The 25,060-nt window shown below is 35.9% G+C and overlaps 1 protein-coding gene across 9 annotated transcripts in view; it reads right to left on the reverse strand.

Annotated features, from left to right (window-relative positions):
* Positions 1 to 1,643: 1,643 nt before the first annotated feature.
* Positions 1,644 to 25,060, reverse strand: part of SOX5 (SRY-box transcription factor 5) — a 1,014,136-nt gene continuing 990,719 nt past the window's right edge. For all 9 annotated transcript variants that reach the window (XM_047867514.1, XM_047867512.1, XM_047867515.1 and 6 more), the window contains 4 exons: positions 17,325 to 17,433; positions 14,138 to 14,311; positions 8,302 to 8,518; positions 1,644 to 6,702 (listed from right to left, as the gene is read on the reverse strand). In XM_047867514.1, coding sequence (XP_047723470.1) covers positions 6,399 to 6,702; positions 8,302 to 8,518; positions 14,138 to 14,311; positions 17,325 to 17,433 — 804 coding nt within the window. In that variant the 3' untranslated portion in view covers positions 1,644 to 6,398. The remainder of the gene's footprint in view (positions 6,703 to 8,301; positions 8,519 to 14,137; positions 14,312 to 17,324; positions 17,434 to 25,060) is intronic.

Consider the following 25,060-nt stretch of genomic DNA (forward strand, 5'->3'; position numbering starts at 1 on the left):
ATTGACAGTAAGGAAACAATCCATTATTGCATGCTAGTCCTAAATATTCCATAAGAAACTAAAGTACATAAAGGCCAAGAATAGAATGCTTCTAAACTGAAGTATCACAGAACAAAACTAAATGAACTTTGGTAGGAAAGAGAGGGTGGTGGTTGGGACTTAACACCTTGAGTGATCAGGTTTCATAACCAGACAAGATTTTCCCTGCCCACATACAGTTAGCATATCCTGATAATGCTGTTTTTTGAAGTAACAGTATGAGACTGTGACCAGTGTAGCCATAGGCGGTCTATTATAATAAACACTGCATGGGATGTTTATCTCTTCACTTCTACAATGGATATTTTCCTTTCAAATAACCTCAGTTCATTTTGCAAATACTAAGTGGGCGTAGATTTGTGTGTTTCAGTTACGTTTTCAGTGTTGCACTCGCTTGGAGTCTCTGAAGCCTCCTGCTTTGCCCATGAACAATGCCAGAGCAGAGAAACAAGGGTAACACACACACAAGCATGGTACTGGGGTACTGGTGGATCAAAAACAATCTACCAAGTGACAGATCGAGAGCTTTTTCCAAACTCTTGCCTCTTTCTGACCCTAAGCTTCAAGGTTTTCACAGAGGCTTAAGGTTAAAGTATGGTAGGGCACAGGATCTGCAAAATTGGACATGCAAAGAAAGTCAATAGGAGAGGAAAACAGCCCCACCTCCTGGTTGTTTTGAAATACCAGCGTGTGCAGCATGATTATTTGGAGCTGTTAAATAGCAACAGCTTTATCTCTATCCCTAGAGATTCTGATTGACTACATCTGGAGTTGGGCCCAGGAATCTACATTTTTAACAGTTAATTCTGAAGCAGGTGGTCCATGGACCAGACTTTGTAAAATACTTCTGTTAAGGGACACAATGGGCAAAGTGTTAGTAGACTATATCCTCTTTATATACTTTATATTTATTTGGACCACATGCTATCTGACCTAGCATCTTGATACTTATTTAAAAACCAAGCAAGCAACCAAGGAAACAAACAAAAGCCCCTGCAGGAACCTATTACACACAGAACTATCAAGATAGAAAAACATCATATGGTGAGAAAGACCAGCAAAAATGGTGGCTTCTCTTTTTTAACATTTGCTTTAAAAATTGAAGGTAGAATCCAGAAGCTAACTTAAGAGTGTTGAACAATTTAGAAACACCCATCATCCTAAATTAGATACCAGCAAGGTGAAAATTATTTCTAGTTCTTAGCAATTTCATAACCTAAAATGTGTATGCTTTCTATACACACAGGATAAAACAGAATTCTAAAGTGTAGAAACCCTGCCCCAATGATAGTGTCAAGCTTAGGAGAAGAACATTAAAAATCCTTCAGGCTGTAGGATTTTAAAGAGTATTAGACTCCATTACCCATGAGAGCTATAGCTTTTGACCTTACTGTGAAGCTAGGAAGTGATGCCTTATAAAAAGGTCCAGGGGTCCTTCTTGCAATGCCCACCATGAAGGACTAAACCCTGAGCTCTCAGTTCAAAGTCAACTTCAGGAAGTGGGGGTAATTTATATTGAAAACTAAATGGCTTTCCATACTTTTACTCTTTTCATAATTAAAGATTATACCCTCATAACAAGAATTGTGAAAAGAAACACAGTATAATAGGTAAAGAACACATTTGCTGTTTTTATTGGTGCCTTGCATGGCAGTAATACTGAAAAAAAGAGAATGCAAAAACAAAAAAACAAAAAACAAACAAAAAAAAACAGGTTGGTGGCAACCCACATCTTTTTTTTTTAAGAGTACATAAACTCCTGTTTTTATTGTGGCATGAATGGTAACATAAAACCAAAAACATGAAAATATACAACTTATATTACACTATGTGTTATGAACAAAATATAAATCTATAACTCTATGTTATATTTACATAATTATTTATTTTATTAAATTTCAAGTGAGATGGTAGGTTGCACATACTTTGTTTTAAGCTCCAGGCATTTGATTGTCTCTTTTCTACTTTTTTTCCCCATTTTTACTCATAAAATCCAAAATGTTAGACGGACTAAGAGCTTTAGAGCCAGTGGAGCTGTATAAATACTGTTTTAGTGAACCAGTGACAGACACACTGGGGAGAACAGGAATCAATCAGTAGAAAACTTAACACAACATCATCTTCAACTTGGGAAACTGATAGTTATAGGAAACTTTAAAATTAAATACTGTAAAAGCCTGTCTAAACAAAAACTTATGCCCTATACGACAAAGAGATATCTGAACCACTTTAAGTGGGCTTCATAATTTTCCTTGCAGACCCCATAATTTTTATTTTACTATTAACTTGATAGACAAATATTTTATAAACCTGTTTGCAAATATACAGTTGTTTATTACAATTCAATAATTTACCCATTAGAATGAATGAAAATGTAATTACTTTTGATGTTTTAAATGTGATATAAGAGATTTCTTCTGGAAACAGTAACAACTTCTGGATTAAGAAAATATCTGAAATTGGGACCACAAAATAGTTAAAGATAACTTTCTTTAAATGAATTAAGGTAAAAGTCTACTCCAAAATCAAATCTATGAAATAATTTCATCAAAGACAACTCTTTTATATTTGTTCCTTATAAGAGGGTTTGGTTTCAATAATAGTTATGATCTTTGGGAGGGATTTTATATATGGTTAACTTTTAAATGCATATGCCAAATAAATGTAAAAAATTGACTTAAGTAATTTAGGTACAAATGTACTGAAGAACAGTTTTGTATTTTATCCAATTGCCAAGCCAAAGTATTTGTATTTTATCCAGCCAAATTAGTAGTATCTTGTAAATAAGCAACTTGAACCTATTTTCTCCAGTGATATTCTCTTGGATTCATTTTAAAACATGACTATTTTTAGATGAATTGATCACAATAGCCATAAATCAGAATTCAGGCAAGATTATTCCTCAGTACTGGGGTGAGTGTGTGCATGTGTGCGTGTGTGTGTGTATGCATGTGTGTATGCGTTTGTGTGTGTGAGAGAGAGGGAGAGAGAAAGGGAGCAAGAGAGAGGGAGAATGAGAAGGGATATATGAACGGGGAGGTAGGAAAGGATAGAGTAGGGAAATGTTAGCTTCATTTCAGTTTGATCTTCCTCTCATTTCCTCAACTTTAGCTTTTTTGATCATCATGGGGCACAGAAAAAGAATACAAGGTTTTAGGATCCTTTATAAAAATGATAAACCAATCAAATGCCAAAAAGGCAATGTGTTAACACAGTAAGTTGCTATTCATAGCACCTTTTATCAAAGGACATCAAAGCACTTTAAACATCAACATAATTTTGTTTCGTTTTCTTTTGGGGAAAACCAAGGCAAAGAAATTGCGACAGCCAGCGAATCCTATGTCAGAACAAGAGAACAGAACACAAGGCTCTGGACTTCCTGTTTTAGTCCACCATGGTGTAGTCTCTCTGACATAAACCTAACTAAATAAAATTAACTTCTGAATTTCAGCAGTTAAAGGTCACCATTAACAATTTCATTTTCCCCTTCAAATAAAACAGAATAAAAAACGAACAAAAAAAGACCACACAGAAGTGTTTTGTCAACTCACTGGTAAGTGTGTTAGAATTGGTTTCAGCTGTGATTGCCCTCAGTGGCATCTACCTGGAGCTAAAACAAAGTATTCTTGTAGCCCAAAGAAATGAAATGAAAACAAAGCATCTTTATAACGTGGTGTAAAATAAGTATCCAGCAAACGTGAGAGGTGAACCCACATAAGAATTTGTTAACAAAGACGAAGAACAAATTTTTAAAAATCTGTTTTCACATTGTACATAATAACGATATAAAACGAGTGTCTATTTTTTTCCTTATCCAGAGTGCTTAAAAACAACAAACAAAAACAAAAAAAATGGCTCTAGATGACTGTGGCAATTACATAACTAAAATGAGTGATGAGAGCATAAGTTAATTAAGATTGAACACGACCCTCCTATTCACTCCTTTGTATGAAACACCAGAACTTGACGTTGTTGGGGCCAAATTTTTAAAAAGGAGAAAATGTACTGAAGGAGAAGTAAAATTGTGTGGGTGAATGTGTGTGTGTGTGTGTGTGTGTGTGTATAAATATATATATATAAATGAGTTGGAAGATGGGAATTTGTTTTAAATATCTAACAGCTTATTGGCTGTACTTCCAAATCAGAGGAGAATAAAATAGAGAGGGAGAAATAAATTATACATAACTTACTAATCTGGGAACAGCTGACCATTATTATTATTATTACTATTATTATTATTATTATTTTATCATCATCATCATTACAACACTAGCAAAAAGAGGCAGTTCAAATGAAAATACAGTCATCAAAAACAAACAGAAAAACAAAACAAAATCTCTGACATGCAAGATATGATCAGCTCCTCCAAGCAAAACCCCAGAGCAAGTCTTTTGAGAGAGAGAAAAATAAAAAGGATTCTTTTTCTTATTTATATGTAAAAATCAAACTTTTGGGTCAGGTTTGAGGGGTGAGATAGCAAAATGATGACTGGAGTGAAAACCATAGCACATCCAAGCTCCTGGTTGGAGTATTTACTGTCTGATGCCTCAGCACAAATAATGGCAATTGACTTTAAACGATTTTGCGTTTATTTGTACAAGCCCTATAACTGTCGTGGCATTTGGTTGGCAAAATCTAAACAAGCGGTTCTGTCACCATCAGTTGTCGCTCTATGCACATACTCTGCTGGAACCAAAAATTGGCCTTCAGTGGATTCCTCTTACAGCGAGTGAAGAGTCGTAGCGACGCTCACTAGGTTCAGCCCGGCTCCATTTTGTTGGGCTGCAATGACTTTTAATCAAATCCTGCTCTTTATGGTATGGGATGCACATGGCCCAAAATTGTGAAATGCAAATGGCCTCTGCCTCATTTCATGGAGAGATGAAAAATACCTTATAAAATCATCAGTTCCATTTCCTGATCAGGAAAGGATGGAATGTTGAAGAAATAAGCTAATTCTGTGTTCCTGGAAAATGGCCAAATATATTCAAGGAAAACAATGATTGTTTTGCTCGAAGTTATCAATAGGAAAAACAAACAGAAATCATTAAGTAGCAAACATTAGTGGAACCAACTGATCAGGAAGAAGGGACATCTGGGAACAGTTTGCTAGTAGCTTCCATGTTATACGTGCACACCTCTATTACACAGGGCTGCCCAATCCATCCAATAATCATATTAGAAATTTAAAAATATAATTTCTGAGCCCTATCTTGGTTGTCATTTGAAGTGCAAAGTCAAGGTCAAGGTTGCTTCCAGACCAGTCACTTAGGAGGATGTGGGATTTCATCCCCAGATGTGGGTTTAACTCACAATGGTTCAATGTTATTCCTATTAGTACCATAATCACACACATACATACACACAAAAATCCAAGATCAGAAAATATTTTTTCTCTAAATTTCTTATGTCTCTCTCTCTCTCTCTCTCTCTTTTCACCTGAGAACAGCACCTACAGTTTCCATTAAAAAAAAAAAAAGTCAAATCTCACCAGCTGCTGGTATTTCAGGTTTTCCAAGGGATTGTCTAAGATATAACACTGTCCTAACTTAAGAAGGAACAGGAAAAAGGAAAGGAAAAAAAAGGAACTGGGTCAACACTTCAGTACAAATTTGGCACTTGCTCAAAGATGTAGTGTGGTGTGCAATAGACAAAGAAAGTCCTCTGAAGAAAATAATTGCTTATTTTGTGGTGGATAGCAAGGAAGTTAAAAACAGGCTCTTTTTCCCTCTTCCCCCCCATGCACAGACTTCCATCTTTAAAGTATAGAGATGGAGAAGGTGGAGAGAAGTAAAGAGAAATTCATCTTTCTTTTTTTCTGTCAGGTGCATTACAAAAAAAAAAAAAAAAGAAAAGAAAAAAAAAAGGAAAAAAAAAAGGAAAGGAAAGGAAAAGGAAAAAACCCAGAAGCCCCAAAAAACAAAACAAAACTTATTTCTTTTTAAAAATTGTAGCACAAAACAACAAAACACATTCACAAGCCACTTGTTGGCACTGTGTACCTGAGTGAGAATTTCTAGAACATTGTAGAACAAACAGCCATAAAGTTTATTAAAAAAAAAAAAAAGTTGACGGGTAAGACTTCAGTGCTTGGATGTAGCAGCTGAATTACTGGCATTATTTTACCCATAGCTTATTTCAATCTCTTGTTGTTGATATTGTTGTTTGCTTGTATTTTTTTTTCCTTTCCAAGCCTTTTGAGGCTGAGGTCTATTAGTCAGCTGATGTCCCAACTATTTAAGACTAACAGTTAAAGTAACAGTCAGTGTATGAGAAAGTTAATGTGCTTGGCCACTGGTAAGGATGAACCAGCTAGGGCTTCTTTAAGTCCTAAGGTCACAACCATTTTTTGACCCTTATCAGTTGGCTTGTCCTGCAATATGGTTTTCACTGTCACTCCCATAATCTACATCTGGATCATCTTCTTCCTCATCGAACTCATCATAAATTTCTCCGTTGATGTCCTCAGCCTGTATCTCTTCTTTGATATGTGGCTCCTCTCCTTTCACACCATAAGTGCTCTGGATAACGGGCATCCCAGGCTCGGGGCTGCTAGACACGCTTGAGTGCTCTGAGGGCAGGTGAGGGGAGGGCATTCCAGCCATGGCGATGGCTCCAGGGTATACCACACCAGCAGTGGCGATGGGGATCTGTGCTTGTTGCCTGTCAGAGAGGAATTCCCAAAAATACACTGTGGGTGAAGGGATAGTCAGATTATACAGTCATTACTGTATAATGAATCTGCTCAGCTTGTCCAGTTCTAAACTACTGATTTTCATCTATTGCCCAACATCTAAAAAATGGTATCCTACTGTGATTGCAATAACTTACTTGTGTGTCATGCTTTATAGGCATTTACATGGGTTACCCACCTGATCCTCAAAATAATTTTTATTCCTATGTTCCCTTATGGAAAAAAACCTGAGGTGTAGAAAGATTAAGCAGAAGAACCTCAGTCCTTGACCCCAAGTTCAGTTTTCCTTCAATATAACACTCAGCTTTTTAGAAATAAAGATAATTCAATTTTAATGGGGGAAAAAAACCCTAAAATATGAGAGCTCTCAAAATAAAACTTGACTGCTTGGAACTCACCGGAACTGAACAGTATCACATTGTCCACTTGGTCCCTGCAGTAGCTGGGGGGACAGGAAGCAGGGTCAGCCTCGTGGGTGCACAGCTCTGCAGCTGGAAAGGGCCCTGGGCTATGAGAGATCCTATGCTTGCTTTAAAGTTGTTGCCACAGTCTTGAAATTCTTAACTTTTTAATAGGAACCCCACACATTTTCATTTTGCTGGGAGCTCCTCAAATTATGTAGCTGGTCTTAGTGGGAAGAGATTAATAGATAATGTTCATTTCTGCCTTCTTTCATTCATTCATATGTTTACTATTTCCTCAGCAAGTGTTGGGTTTCATGCTTGGCTTTGAGAAGAGTCGCGCGTCGGGATATAAATCATGGGCCAATGGACAGAGCAGGCAGACTCTTTCAAGGGAACAGGATAGAGCAGACTTTATAAGTCTTTTTCTAAGGTATCTTCCAGCCATTTCAGAACGGTATTTATTATTATAAGCAGCTGTTGGGATCTTACTAACTTATGTTCCAGATACAAGCAACTTTATCTCTGTGCTTTCTGAGAAAATTCTGCAGAAGCAATGATGTTGCAGTTAGCCTAATATGATACTGTAGACAGCCTTGCCATAGGAGGCAGGGTAAAACCTCTTGAGAACTACACTCTTAGTTCGGAAGACAGCTTTCCCATTCACAACCCTGTGGTGCCCTAAATAGAATCCCCACTTTGTGTGATCTACAAAGGCCACATACGTGCCTTGATAGCCCAGAAATCCCCCCATATTCAAAAGTGAGTGTTTCTTTTGGAATCATTTTTATGTTGTATTTCCTTAACAAAGATGTTGCAGAATTTGTCAATGGGAAGCCTTGGAAGTAGTGAAAACCAACAAAGAAAAGAACCGATAATACTTCTAAGTTGTTAATGACAAGCTTCAAAATTATTTACTATCAGATATTTTATCTTCAAGCCAGCGGGAGTAAAGCTCACACTACAGCCATTGTTCTAGGAACTCAGGGTGGCTTCATATGGATGTATTATTTTCAGGATCACGTGGGGGCCAGGCTAATTTCTGAAAATACATTGAGGTCAAGTTCTTTTTCAAAATGCTGCTTTACAGCTCAACGAATATGGTTCACATCCCATTACGCATAACAAGAAGTGTTCCCCATGAAAAAATGACGGAAATGTCCATACCCAACATTGAAGTATTGCCGCATTTCCTGCCGCCTATTCCGCATGATTGCCTTGTATTCACCGATGCGCAGCTTTTTGCCATCCACAAGGCAGGTGCGCTTTGGCCTGGGCTTGTATTTGTAGTCAGGGTACTTCTCCAGGTGCTGTTTGCTGAGACGGGCTTGCTCCTCATAATATGGCTGTTTCTCTAGGTTTGTCATAGCTTTCCAGCGAGATCCTATGAGGAAAAGAAGGTTAGGATTCCAATTTGCACAGCTGCTAAGGACAAGAAAATAAATCTAAAATAAAAATGTTGGCTAAAGCCCAGAAATACATAAAAATGTGTTTGATTAGTGAACTATGACTCAAGAGGTGAGATCTCACAAGAACAGGGGTGTTGGTGGCTGTGTAGAGCAAACTGTGTACCCAAAGGTACAAACACTGGCCAATATATTTTTTTTTTCCTGGCTGGAATGAACAATTTAGCCAAAAGCGTATATATTTACTTAAAAGCTCACAGCTAATGTTAAGAATACATCTTTTATTTCCACATTAGACCATGATCTAATTCAACTGTGAACTGAAAAATTATGCAAAAACTTATTACATATTTTCAATCTGTGGCTAATTATCTAGTATTTTTAAGTGGGGGTGCATTACTTACTACAAGGGTTCCTAACATACATAATTCTTCTCAAAATGTTTAAGTATGCTTTCATGAATGATTGCATTTAAAAATTCATTTCATTAAAACTTAAATTACAAAAAATTATATTAATGAACATGCACCAGCTAACTACCAGGTGCTAGATAGACACTGCGCTAAAAACTTTACATAAGTTGTCACATTTTTAACTTTCATCATAATCCTGTAAGATAACATTTACACCTATTTCCATAAATGAGAAAACTGAAGTTCAAATACACGAAGTAACTCACCCAAGGTCACACAATTATTAAATTACAAATCTGTGACTCAAACTCAGGTTTGATATAATTGAAAGTATGCTACAATGTATGTTTTTACATACCTATAACCACCTGCTATCTATGACTTAGCAGAGGTCAGAATTACAATAAGTATGTAAGGGGTAAGATTTTTCTCTTAATAAATCACTTTCAATAATATATAAAGATGTCACTTCTCGTGATATAGTTTGCATTAATAATGTCAAGCCAAATTGGTGTTCTCCGTCTTTTCACTTTTGATTTTGGTTTGGACTCAACTAGGATTGCAAAAAAAAAAACAAAACAAAACAAAAAAAAAAAACCAACAAAAAAAACCCCAAAACAACAAAAGAAAACAACAGTTAAAAACAGTTATGTTAATTCTCAATATAAACGTGATTTAAATATTTGATTCTATTAGTATGGCTATGCATAGTAGTAAAAGAAGTAGAAGTAATAATTTTTTTTTGTATTAAACACGTGAGGAGAATCTGTGTGTAGATGAAGTGTGTTTATCAGGAAGTAATCAGCTCAACTCTACTCAAATGCACAAGGATCAAAATAACTGGAATTGTGGGTTCTATACCAAATACTTACAGGCATGGAAGCCTTTACCTGCCTTCCAAAGTCATCTAAGCAAGATCTTCAGGCTTTCGAATGGGTTCATTACTCAACCAAAATTCCATTTCTCAAATGCAACTAGCTCACTGATGAACCGTTCTTCTCTACAAATGCAGAAAAGTCCTCAGTATGGGCTGTTTTATTTATTAAAGGAATAGAGTAAAAGGGACAATATCTCTTCCCTTAGAATTTTTTCCTATCAGAACAGATGTTGCCTGGGTGGGTATATCCACATAGGTGTTACACAAATTTATAAACAGATTTTTTTCCAATCTAGACAGCCAATATGATTTTATTCTATTTACTACAGAAATCCAGGTTACAGTTCAAATCATAGAGTTTATTTTTCCATTCCTTTCTCAAACTTGTGTTTCAATGGCCACATCCTAAATTTGTAGGTACAATCTCAAACTCTTTATTGCCCAACACTATTCTCTAGAGGTATTTGAAACCATCATGTTATTCTCAGGACAAATATAAATACAGGTAAAGCTATAATACCATTGAACGGGGTCAATTCTTTTTGGGAAGTTTCTTACAAGTATGTATAACAGAATTTTGAACCTCAGATCAGGGAGTGTAAAAGTGAGCTTACCCGAAATAATTTACTTCATAGTTATATAAATACACTGAAAAATGACCAAGGATGGTTGACACTAAAATCCCCTATCTTTATCACCAGGCAGAACCAAGTAACTAGCATCCTCAATTAGAATAAAAATTGCTAATGGTACTTCTCAATGTCTAAATGTTCCATAAGCTCAAAAAGGATATGGTTTTCTGAGGAAAGGGAATGTTTATGCCTTACTGTAACCCAGCCTGGAATGTGAGAACTCTTTTTAGATTTCCTACTATGTGCACCATGCTGTATTAATTACTGGATACGCAGTGGTGAATCATTTTGTTCCTTATCTTCCTGAGGCTCATATTCCAGTGGAGAAGAAATACATTAAACAGCTCATTAAAAAAATTATTATTTTAATTATAAGTGGAGAAAGTACAGGAAGCTATGAAAACGTAAGGAGTTGGGTCAATCTTTTGTAGGTCAGGAAGGTTTTGTGGAAATGATTCCTATAGCAATCAGAGAGGGAGAGCTTTCTATGGAGGAAGAATAGAATGGTCAGGCCTTGCAGTGGGAAGGAGGATTAGAGGAACTTAAAGACAGTTGATCTGTCTGAAATGCAGAGGAAAAAGGGATATATATATATATATACACACACACACATATATATACACACACATATATAGGATAAATAAAAGATACATATTTATATAAAGATAAAAAAGATACATATATAATAAAAGATGTGTAAATTCTTAGACAAGCTGGCTTCTAAATCTGGCATGAACTGGAATCACAACATATTTAGACACTTGATAATATAATTTCTCCGGAAGTATCACTGAATCCTAAATTACATTTTAAAAGATGGCCGGAGCGTAGTTCTAAGTCTTCTTAAAATTAAGAATCAAGATAGTGAAAGTGGTGCCTGTAGTTGGTAAAATGGCCAACTATGCTGTTTTATGACCGTGCGGAACAAATGGTGTTTTGGTTGGTGGCTACTGCAGTTTTCAGTTTTGAATACTAACTTTTGAATAACTAAATGACAAGTTTGGTGTTGGTTTTAATGGCTTTGCAGGTACAACATCCACTGTACGTAGCTACGATGTAAACATTGAGACACGCTGGATGTGAATGGTAGGAAAGCATTTTAGGTATCTCCAAAAGAGACGGAAACATCTACTTGATTTAAGATGTGGCTGGTTGCTTACCCTGGACCACGTACAGGGAGTAAGTTCTCCGCTTTTTCGCAAAAGCCTAGCCTTTTACAATGAAAAAAAAAACGGAGAAAGATTTTGGGTATTCCTCCTGATGACAAAGAGGAAGATTCAATAAAAAAAATATGATGTTCATAATAAGAAAAATAAAAGTCTTGAAAGTGCTCTTTTCCTTTCTAAATCTGGCGATGCGATAAAAATGAAGAGTTTGAGCTGAGTAGCATCGTCATCTCCATGGGGTCTGTAATGAATTTGCACATTTTACTCCAACTACTGTATATCTAATCAGAAAAAGATGTCCCCCATCTCCTGATCTAGCGCCAAACAGTAAAAGGTGATTCCTTATGTTAACAATTTCAGCAGAATGGCTTATTAAAACCAGATTTTAGGGTATTATAAAATGCTTAGAAGCCCTTTAAAATGTCAACTAGGATCCCCAGAGACTACGTAAAATGTCAACCCAGCTCAAGCGCCTGTTTTAAGCAGAATGAATTAGCGGCATGCTGTCGGAGGCTGTTATCCAAAACAATCAGTAGAGAGGAAAACATCAAGCTTTCTTTGTACTTTTATATGAAATGGGCCACTTAGAATGATCTTGTGGATATTTGAAGATCACTTATTTATTTGAAGCTAAGACCAAATATTGAGGTCCCAAACACCTCAGTGTTTTTTTTTCCTGGATATCTTTAATTAATACAATTCTATTGAAAAGTCCAAAATTAGACAGCACTCTTTTTTCATGTAACCTATTGTGATTTAACTATATGGTCATCCTAATATTCTTTCCTTCAAACCAGAAAGAAACTCTTGTAGCTAGCCACCTCTTTCCCATAAAGTCTTTTCCTACATCTTCTAAAGTATTTCACATCATCAAAGCTGATATTTCTCTTATACTTAGGATAAAGTTTGAATCAGTGATTAACATTTTCCAGTATTCATACACATGAATTGAATGATATAAAGACAGTTTAAATAATCTCAGTATTTAGTTCATTTTTTCATTTTGACATTTTGGGCTAATTTTGTGATAACCGATATGTTAAAATATGGAATATTTTATTCATTTCTAGAGTTTTCCCCAATGGAACAGATACATTTTTTAAAAATGGAAAATTTCATATGGAAGGTAAAATATGGTCATAAAAAGAAAAAAACAGGTCAGAGATGGTAGCAGCATAAAAATATGCATTACCTTTTGATCAGTTTAATTTTTTGAATATATATATATATACATATATACATATATATATCTCCATAAATATTCCCATTTTCTATATACCTAAAGCTTTACATACTCTTATCTTTTGAGATGACATTAATCTAAAGATTTCAAGATCATTTTAGACGAAAACTGAGACATAAGTTCAAGTGGTTGATGGTTTTTTGTTTGTTTGTTTTGGTCTCACTACAAATGCATGCTGTGAACTGGATGGCATCTATTACCACCCAGTAACATGAGAACTTGAGAATATGGGAGCATAAAAACACATGTATATGTTTAGTAACCACTTTTAGATGACCAGTTCCTTAATGTAAAGGATCAAAAGGACCACTTATCTGCGTTAAGTTCATGTAATTCCAAGTGCATTATGGATTTTAGTAAAGCTTTAGTAACTCAGAGGAATGTCACTTATTTGTTGAAGCCCAAATTTACTGATTGAGCTAGGTATTCCTATTCTGTTTTTGTTGTTTAGCTCCTAGCAGTCAGAGAGTAAATAGTCAAAATTTGCTTAGCTCATCTGGTAGCTGGCTATCTGGAAGACGAGCGTGACGAAGATGAGGATGATGACAATAACAGTGATGATGGTGTCAAGTGAACAGCACACACAAAATGGAATCTTCGTTCCTTTTTCTGGGACTTGAACTGGTATACAGTAAGTCTCTTTATAATACTCTTACCTCTCGCCCATATTTTCTGTGTGCTTTAGTGTCTATGCATGTAAGGCAAATATGTACTTTATTATCTCTTAAGTTGAAAGCTGCAATGGTAGGGAAAGTCCCTTTTTACATGATGCTGAAAATGGGCTCAAGGCTACTAAAAGTGTAAATTAAAAACTGCACACACCACATGTTCTCGTGTCCTCTGACATTCTAAACTGATTTTCAATGATAGTACCAGAACAACCATCACCTATGCTTCCATCCCCAGCACATGAAGAATTCTGTAGTTCAAAGGAAAAGAATGAATATGGTCAATACCATTATTACGTAGTTCATACAAAAAGAACTAAGAACTTAGTACAAAAATTTCTAGATTTTAAAGAAGAAAAAATATTACCACAGTTAATATAGAGGTACACAACTAAATTAGCCATAAAAACTGGGCCCATTTCTCAACAAACATGAAGTGCTCTGTCGTCAGAAGAAAAGGCTCAGTAATGGTGCTTCTTTTTAGAGAAGTAGATAACATGAGCTGCCTGGCCTCCAAAGCCAGTACCTTTCAACAACTGCATAAAACAGAATTGTACATTTATTCCATACATCATGTAACCATCAATAAATTTCTTACCCAATATCTTGCTGATGTTGGAGTTGTGCATGTCAGGAAAGGCTTGAAGGATTTTCCTTCGCTCATCTTTAGCCCACACCATGAAGGCATTCATTGGACGCTTTATGTGGGGTTCATTGCTACCACGCCCTCTGGATTCTCTATAAATTCTTGACTCTGAGACTCCAGCACTTCCTAAAAATAGGGAACATTGCTTCATGTTAGTGTTAAAACTTTTGGCAATTCTCTTCTTTGCATTACTATTGAATATTTGTCTGTGAAATATCTATTCTAGTATATTAAATATGAATATAACAAGTATATCTGCTAATAGTATTTTCAGTTCTTGACACAGATGCTTGTTTATGAAGTTTCTGATTAAGCCTTGTAGTGGCAATTGTTGTATCTGCATTTTCATTCCATTTCTAATATATTTTTCCTTTTTTTTTTCTTCAATGGCCTCTGGACTGTTTCACCATTTACTTTCAAAAGGACACGAGAAACCTGAATACGTGATCTTTGAGGCAAAATGGAAAGAGAACAGTTGGAGTATACTGGTAGGCATGCTGGCACTGTGTAAATATTAAATGGGTGAAGAACCTCAGAAAATTGTGAAACACTAGCACATTTGGAACAATGGACTACAAGTGAGGTTGTGTCTCTGCTACCTAAAGACGGTCAGAACACAGAGTAGTCATACCCTTTCCTCTGAGGTTATAGAAATAAAATGTTGCTAAATAAAACTTTGGGGCGAAAATACAATATAGATAATCTTCTGTAATGTGTTTGGCATTTCTTTGCAATTTTGTGCTGATAAATGCATGAAAGATGCTGATGCATCCACGATAGCCTGCTCCCCAGAAGATATTTGAAAATGGTAGGGAAAAAACAACGAACAGGTACACAACTGTGGTTTCTTAAGAAGTCTACAGCCACATATTTAAGGTGAAAAAAAATTCATTCCCCTGAATTTTCTCCCTAACATCCAACGTTATCCGGAGACCCCCTGAAAGTTCCCTTCAAGACTTATGACAATAAAACACGACTGAGAGTCTGGGTAGAAACTTTGGGAGCTGCATTCATTCCTCCAGGCTTTGCATGACTTTATAGAATAGTTTCACCAGACTAAACAGCTTCCAGAGATACTTGAGTTTAGGCAAAGAAAATCAGGAGAAGCATAAGAAAACACAGAACTGTGATACTAAGTATTACAGGGTTATCTTTAGAAAATATGGAAGAGATGTATTTTGGTAGCATATAAAATGTTTAAATAATGTGGGGATTTCTAGAGCTTGTATCATTAATCAAAGCACTGCTTTTTTCTTCTTTCTTCATACTCCTCTTCCTTTCTTTTTTCAATTAGAAGGAATAGGAATCAACCAGAATTACCCAGACTTGAAGACCTCTATAGCAGCAAACAAAAACATAGCATACCTGTTGGTGGAGTTTCTCATTATTTCTCATTCATAGTATGCTCTTTGGTCTGATGAAGATTGGAAAATATTTTGCATACACAAGCATGACTGAATTTAACAAATAACAGCAGCAAAATTGTTGATGTTTTAATGCTGATTACTATGCTTATATTTTATCATGCTAATACAACTTAAAATTTATGAAATGTCTTATTACCAGTCATTGTCTTTTTTATTGACATAAATGAGTGCTAATATATGGCAACATCTTCCTAAAATGGGTTTGTAACTAGCAAATGATCATTTGCACATCTGCTTTTTCTTGTTCTTACACCTTACAGCAACATAAGCAATAAAATGAACGTAGTGTAACTTCATCAAAGCTAAACAAGCTCTTTATATGTACTTAGGCTAGGTTTATCTTAACCAAGTGATGTGGAAAATAGAAGGAAACGATTGGATCCAACAGGCTAGGACAACACTGACTTTTGTTGGATATCCAATTGAATAAGATTCATTTTGATAAAATTATCTGGCTACATGGTCAAGTTTGGCTACTTTTGTAGCTGGTGCAGAACTGGACTTAAAAGCAGAATTGGGGGCCAAGGTACATAGGAGACAACTAAGTATGTTGGGGAATTCAAGGCAATCCCCTCTGTCCTAAAGTATGCTTCCTAAAGGTTTGCTCTGGTGCAGACTTTTCTACATGCAGGGAACTTCCTCTTCAATAGTAACACATTTGAGGACAGTGCTCTTAAAATGCATGTTTGGTACTTGACACTGGAGGGAGGTTCCTAGCTGGGGCTCAAGATGAGAGGAATAACACTTTCTTCTTTTTCTTTCTTTGCTGTGCGATTAAAAATAGGGTATCAATTTCATTAGTTGTCATTTTGGATTTTAGAATGTTCGGAAATGATGCAGACAACAAGAAGGCATGTGAGGAAAGCATGAGGCTGTGTAGCTGGCGTTCTAGTTGGGTTACAAAGGGTAGGGATGACACCGAACTGTACAATAGACAGTATAAGAGGGAAGTGTTTTAAAATGAGAAAAAAAAAAAAAAAGAAAGAAAATCCTGAAGATGTCCACTGAGCCTTGTATTCTGGTCAGAATCTTACAAATGACAACTTGAAAATGAGCAGATAGATACAAATTTCTGAAAAGTTTGCTGAAAAGAAATAGGGAAGTGAGAGATAGATTAGACAGTGACTGTGAGTATTTGCTTTAGAATTGTGCCATCTTGGGGGCGCCTGGGTGGCTCGGTCGGTTAAGCGGCCGACTTTGGCTCAGGTCATGATCTCACGGTCCGTGAGTTTGAGCCCCGCGTCAGGCTCTGTGCTGCCAGCTCAGAGCCTGGAGCCTGTTTCGGATTCTGTGTCTCCCTCTCTCTGACCCTCCCCTGTTCATGCTCTGTATCTCCCTGTCTCAAAAATAAATAAAATATTAAAAAAAAAAATAAAAAAAAAAATAGAATTGTGCCATCTTGAATCCAGGATCTGCCTCTGGTACTTATAGCCTTGTTATGTTGGGGGAAAAAATGATTCAAAATTCCCAGGGGCCAATCTCTTTATTTGTAATAGTATTTACTTCACAGGTTGTGCTAGAAATTAATGAGATGATTTGTGCAGAACACTCAGCAGATTGTTTGGCACATGGGAACTGCTCAGTACACATGAGCTCTTATTGTAACGATCAGGTATTAGGCGGCTGTCTTACATACTTTTTAGTAGTTTTAACTGATGCTAAATAGACACTTCTGCACACTATTGGTATATATATGAATAATTTTCACAAACCATCAGAATCTCCACTCATATTGAAATCCATCATGGCATGGCTAAATTTTCCTTCTTCATTCTGTTTAACTGCCAGTTGCTGAGTCAGACTCTCCAGTGTTGTTTTTTCCTTAAAAAAAAAAAAAAAAGAAATTTATAATGAGAGCTCAGTCTGGAAATTATAATTATTCAAAGACAGTTTTTTCTTGGGCCATATATAATACATTAACTCCTGGGAGGGACGGGATATTGATTTATTCACCTTTGCACATTCAGCACATTCTGCTGAGATAACTGAAGCAAATGATGAGCAGGGTTTTTGAAGGAACTCTGATTCTTAGAATCCCCTAGATAGTCTTGGCATTTGGGTTTGGTATGCCTAAAGGGTATATGCTGGGATCCCTGGAGACAATCTTCCTGAATGGTAAAATGTGCAGAGTAATTTCATGAAAAGCAACCTGTTTTGCACCATTTGGAACGCTCTATTTTTAGCCAGACAGTAGAAGTATAGGAGTGGCATGGGGCCCAGAGAAAGTCTTCCAATAGTCAGGTGACCAACTGATAGAAACATAATTCACAGTAGTGCCCTCTGGTTGCCATCTCCCTAAATGCCATCTGCATTCCTCATGCAAGGGTAATGAAGACGTTTAAATATTCATTGCTAATTGCTTGTCAAGTCTCTGTACATTCAATGTGAGTGCCTGCTACTTGGACCACAATTTGATTTGGATTGCTAAGCCAAAATATTGAGTTGGCGAATTATTTGAGATACAAATACACCAAAATTAGATCTGCAAAGACATCAAGTCATTTAAAAGCATGCAGTGCATGATTTGAATTCATGGAGAACATGGCATTACAAACAAAATTATTGTCAAGGAAAATATAATGCTTAATCTAAACCACATGAAATACTAAACTACTTCCAATTAAGGAATTGGGTGATTTTATGAAAAGAAAAAGCATACAATGAAAGGTTTACAACTTTTCTAGCACTTTCCGTCATTGCTCTGAGGATGATTTGGTTCCAAAACAGTTTTAAGGAAAGCATCTATTGGATTTCATAAAATTTGGTCAGGTTTATTTATAATTATTTACCTCATTTTCTGAGGAACACAGTCATGAACTGTTCAAATGAACCCGTATACTGCATAACAGCTATTGACACAATAAATAATCAACTATTTAAGACAATTGTATTATAGGTAAAGGGTCCAACTAATGTTCCCACCAACAACCATTAGGGTATTCAAATTCTTAATGTAGTACATGCTTTATCTCTACAACATCTCTCACAGTATTACATTTATACATACTAGAGAAAAATTCTTTCAAGTTAGTGGCCTTGGAGCTCCTATTCATCAAAGGCTGTACATGACTTAGTAGAAATAATATTTTTAATTGTCAATTAGTACAAAACACAGCAAGGAAATTGGAAACAAAATAGTTGGTATCAACTCTAGTTCTACAGGATTATATAGTACTAAGTTGAGATAAATTATATATTTAAAAATGTAGAACCTGATCCAATATGTGTGAAATTGGCATTTTCAGCTAATTTCTATGTTCTGGATTTCTTTTGCTGAGAGAGTCTGCTGTATATATTCAGCTGAGAACAGGGGCGCCAAGGACACCAGCTAAACAGACCCTTCATAGTAAATGTAGCCATTAAAACAGAAGACAGTTACATTAAAAAAAAAACACCCACATTCCATCAGCATGATCTGATAGTCTGCAGTCAATGAAGACTTTACTGTGCTATCTTTGGGGAATGTACTAGGCATGGATCACCTCTCAGGTTTTGATTTAATGGTGTATAAGGTAATAATGCTACATATTTTAGACAGAGTTTTCCATTCTGAAGCAAAGTCTTTTAAGAAGAAAAAGCAAAGTGAAGGCAATCGGAGTAGAAAAAGGATGAAATGTTAAGTGACTTCAAATGTTCTATGTTGGGCTGTGAACCTTGTGCCATCTTACCAAGAGGCTAAAATTAGCAAATGATGGGTAGGAAAGTTACCATCAGTTTTTACAGTAAGTAACCTCTAACCATCTACCACTAGAACATGCAGTATAATAAAATTAGTTAATTAGTTACCTAAAATGGAATTTACAATATTTCTCAAGAGCATGTCAGTGGCAGAGAGTGGAAGTTAACAGGGCAAACTGTCTTGTTTTTGTGACCCTTTGCATAGCCGATTCCCAGACATGTGAACAGGAAAATGAGACATGACTAGAGAAACTGGAGAATGTGTGGTGTGCCTTTAATTAAAACACCTTAAAATAGGATGTACATCAAAATGGTAACACTGGCACATTTTAAAAACCCTCACTGACAATGAATTCAGAAGACTTTAAGGAACTGAGGTAAGGGGGATATTACAAAACCTAAGTGGTTATATGGTAAATATGTAGCACTATATAAAAACACAGTGGTTATATGGCAAATAATTACCATATAATTCCATATGAAAATTGATCCTATAGTAAATAAAAGTTTATATTCCACTCTTATGTATAGAGATACATATAAATCATTATGTGGCTAGGAGTCTAGGTCATATACTGAAACATCAGAAGAATGACTTGAATTTAAAAATAGTTCTCAAAAGGGGTGCCTGGGTGGCTCAGTTGGTTCAGTCTCTGACTCTTGATTTTGGTTCAGGTCATGTTCTCACGTTGGCCTCTGTGCTGACAGTGTGGAGCCTGCTTGGGTCTCTCTCTCTCTCTCTCTCTCTCTCTCTCTCTCACTCTCCCCCTTCCCCCCCCCCATCTGTTTCTGTCTCAAATAAATAAATACATAAATAAATAAATAACTTTTAAAAAACAAAACAAACAATAGAATAGTTCTCAACATTTTAAATTCAATCTATTCAGGTATACAGGAGGAGAGAGAAACAGCCAAATGTTATAAAGCACAAATGTTGGTACACTGAGAAGATTCCTCTAGTCCTGTTCCTTCCAATGCCACCATTCCCTGGTTGTCCCCTCTGCATTGTCACGTCTAAAATTCAATGATTTGCAATTCTGTTCCTTGGGTCAAATCTTTCTGTTCTTAAAAACCTCTTTTCAAATGTGCCAATATTACTCAAACAGGTAATATTTTGATTCCCAAAGTCCTTATAATTAATCTTTTCTAAAAAGAGGCAGCTGAAACAAATCAAGCACAGTTTGATATCAGGTAGAAAAGGGATAAATGGGAAGATGCCAAAAACGGAAAAACTCAAGAAACTGAGTTTGGGGAAGCAGAAAAAAATGCTGATTGGCAAAAGTGATAATTGTTTCCAAACTTAGACTCTTAGTCCCAATTGGTTTCAATAAAAAACAGATTATTCAAGAATTTGTATGTAAGAAGAACATCTCATGTCCCCCACCCCAGCCCCCGCACCGCCCCACTATAAGATCAGTGTTCTTGAACACATATCCAGTACAACACTTTTACTTTATTGCCCTTCAATACTATCTAAATGCTGGTCTGAAACTGACACGATTCACTGGTCTTCTCTCCCCTACCTTTTTTCTATCAGAAACAAAACAAAAACGAAAGAAAAATAAACACATTTAAAGAAATACTTGCCAAAATTCTGAAATGCTCTGAGTAATCTCAGAGGGTGCAAACATATTAATTACTACAAATTAGTCCAAATAAAAAGGCTTGAGGGCATATAAAAAAGGACCAAACAAGATGACCTATATGCTTTCTCTCTTGAATAAAGCTAGCAATTGGATAACAACTAGATTTCTTTTGGAAAGATGATTCCCACCTGGCTAATCAAATCTTAGACAATTATGCAGGTTTACTGATATCAAGGGGAAACATTAGGTAAAGTCTGTTTTTACTTGAAAAATCTTCTGATCCTATGTTGAGTTGAAAGAGGACCCGAATGAATTATATCTCATCTGTAGAAGAAAATAAACTTTTAGATCACATAGTTTGTTGGGATCAAATAAATCATACTAAAATCCAGCCCTCAAAGAACTATTATTAATATGCTAATATTCACTTGGGCAATTTGGCAGCTGGTCTTGGGCTCTGTGGCTTTTTCAATTGACTTGCATAGAAAACAACACATTGTATTGTTTGTGCATGACACCAGGCAGTGGTGGGAATCAACAAGGAAAGCCAAGTAATATCTAAAGAGATGTGAGCAATGACTTGATTAGAAGTAGTCAGCAAAGATCTGTATATTCTGAATGGCAAAAGACCATAGGGATTTTTTTTAATGTTTATTTATTTACTTTGGGAGAGAGAAAGGGAGGGAGAGAGAGTATGCACACTGCACACATGTGTGAGAGTGGGGGAGGAGCAGATAGAGAGGAAGAGAGAGAATCCCAAGCAGGTTCTGCACTCTCAGCACAGAGCCCAACAGGGGCTTGGTCTCATAGACCATGAGATCATGATGTGAGCCAAAATCAAGAGCTGGACACTTAAGCGACTGAGCCACCCAAGCATCCCAAAAGACCCTAGGGATTAATGGGAAATATTTGAAAATACAGAAAATGACCCATATAGAAAATAATGGGTTTGGGGACCAGAAACATCACATCTTAACCATACTATGCTCTATACATTAGCTATGTCATTTTAGACAAATCAATTATCCTCTCTGAGTCCCAGAAACCCTAAAATGGGGTTTAAATATAACAATAGATTCTCATCAGCTTAAAAAATGAAGATATATATGCTTTTAATATTAGGGAAAAAAGTCAACGACGGAAATTGAAAAAAATAAAGATTCTTTCTAGCATGTATGATTTACAGGAATAGTTCAATATCAGTATTAAATAACTTGTCATGGTTATGATCTTTTATTTTCTTTTTTTTTTTTAATTTTTTTTTTAACGTTTATTTTTGAGACAGAGAGAGACAGAGCATGAACAGGGGAGGGGCAGAGAGAGAGGGAGACACAGAATCCGAAACGGGCTCCAGGCTCTGAGCTGTCAGCACACAGCCCAATGCGGGGCTCAAACTCATGGACCGTGAGAACATGACCTGAGCCGAAGTTGGCTGCTTAACCGACTGAGCCACCCAGGCACCCCAGGGTCTTTTATTTTCTATGGCTAGAGCAGTGGACAAGTACTCATTTAAAAGAAGAATTTTGGTAACAACTCTAAAAATTGTTGAGATTTTTTTTCATTCCTCTTGTCCATCATCTACAATGATGTATTTAATCTTTTTTATTTTCCAATTGATGGTCAGGCATGATGGCTTATAAGTCTAGTACATACTTAAATTGAAATTTTCTCCTATTCCATTACTTCAACTTATACAGAAAATAATTAAAAATTTGCCATTTATGAAGGCTCAAATGAACATCCTGTTTTGGTATTTCACAGAGCAGTCAAGACAAAACAAAAAAACCCCGCGAAAACTCCATTTTAAGAGGTGGTGAATATTTCCTTAGTTACCTAATCCAAAATTAAACAATGCATGAGTAAATGGTTCTTCTATTACTCCTTGAAATTGGGATTCATATAAGGTGATGAGCTTTGCTCCCCAGCAGACACACATAGACAGAAAGAGATGGGCTGTGGATCAGCTATCATAATGGACATCCCTGAAATAAAGCTCACAAAGCTATAAAACTCATAAAAAGCACATGCATGAAATGACAGAATAGAGTGTGACTGTCAAATGTTGACTCAGTAACAGTTAAACCCCTTCTGGCTGCACTTTTTTTTTTTTACGGTCTACTTCTATACTAATGACACAGGAGGAAGAACGAAACAAAAAAGGTTTTAACCCTCCAATTATGTGAGCCTCACAGACCACCAAAGAAGATGAAAGATTATTTATAATGTCATAATGATTTATCAGTTGGAGATTTTTCTCATAAGCTTAAGTAAAATATAAAGAAATAATGCATATGTCTATCCCCTCAACCTTTCAGTTTCACCCTTGCTTACTGAGAACACTGTTTTTGTAAAAAATAACCATCCACCCACATAATCTAACAGCACAAATGTCAGAAAAGGCTTTCTTGCAAATTGTATATAAATTATATACAAATACATACTCTCTCTTTCTCCCTCTCACTCTCTCTAACACACACACACACACACACACACACACACACACACTTCTCTCCAAGACTAACAAAAATGCAAATTGAAGAAATCACTCACTAATTTTTACTCTGGCCAAATGTAAATGTATCCACTAGGATATTCCCAGACACGTTGATACTCTGAAATCTGGTATTCCTTAGGAATATTTTCCAATCATTTTCTCCATCAGAGAATCAATCATAGAGATATGTGAGCAAAGGGGTTGGAAAGGTCCATAAATGTCCTCTAATCTAGTCATCTACAAAATCAGCCTTATCTAATCTCGATGCTTTCTTTTTCTAAATTCAGAGATTCCCCTAGTGGAGAAAATCACGCATCAGAACACATAATTTTGTTCCACAGTCTAATTTCCTTTTATGAAATTTGGTAGCCATCTTCATGAAATGTTTCCTGAAGCTAAGTATTCATTTTAATAAATATTTACCCAAATAAATATTTTAGCTACATTTCTTAGAAACTTAGTTTCATCAGGCAATCTGATCGAATTGAAATGTACTGGCAGATCAAATTTTCTTTAAAAAGTATTGTGAAGTTGTAGATGGAATGGTTTTGAAGGAAACGCAGTTAGTATGTACTCAAGTCTTAATATACATGAATAATTTTCCAAGACTTGTAGATGGAATTGATGAATGCAGATTTATGATTTTTAAATAATTGGTTTTAAAGTATGAGAAATATTAGAAAGCTAATGACAAATAATTCTGTTTTTCATGAAAGAAGAGAGAAATCTGAGGAACAATGACCTGAGCAGTTAATGGATATTCCAGAAAAGACAGAGCTGATGGTTATAAAAATTAGCTAAGAGCAATTAGTAGAGGATGTAGTGACAATAAAAAACGAGTATGGATTCAGTAACAAAAACAACGTTATAACGACTTCAGTTTATTTTTCTATAGGAATTAGAATGTAGACCATGATGCTCGATGGCCATAATATTTTGGGCTTTGGATTATGTTCCTATCAATGCCCTTATTGTCATGCTGGAGAAGTTGCATGGGGCCAATGAAAAAGAAAGTTGAATGAGGTGGGAAGAGCAGATCAAAAACATCTGTCTTTAAATATCTTAAAGAATTAACTTATTTAAAAAAAAATCAAGGCCTGGTATTGTGAGAAAGGGATAGAATTTGGTCATACGTAGTCAAGAGATACAACACTGACCAATGGTTTTAAGTTATCAGGTGAAAGATAATGAACCACAAAGAGTTGTCTAATAGTCACAAGTCTCTGCCCATTAAATGAGCTGCTCAAGATGTAAAAAAAAAATTCCCCTTTCTGGAGATTTTCAAGTATGGGCCATATGACCACCTGCCTACCATATTAAAAATATGGAAGAGGAAACACAACATCAGATGACAGGTTGGATTCAAGGCCTTTTCATTTTCTTTCAAACCTTCAATTCTACATCCTACTTTTCTGGACACTCCCTAAAATAAAACTAAAACAATGCGACCAATGTATAAAACTATAAATATTTTCTCTATCCATAAATGACAGTTTCTTAAAAGTTTTTAAGTTTCAAAACTTAAGGGCATTCCACTTATAATGGAGAAACCTACAATCATTCTATTATAGTCAAGGAAGATATTGCAAATTATGAAAAAACCTTGAGTTATTGAGGTATATTTTGTGAAGAGACTGTCAAATAGCAATCAGACTTACTGATTCAGGTACTTTGTGAAAGACACACTTAT

This window comes from Prionailurus viverrinus, chromosome B4 (genome assembly GCF_022837055.1).
Source record: "Prionailurus viverrinus isolate Anna chromosome B4, UM_Priviv_1.0, whole genome shotgun sequence".
NCBI lineage: Eukaryota > Metazoa > Chordata > Mammalia > Carnivora > Felidae > Prionailurus > Prionailurus viverrinus.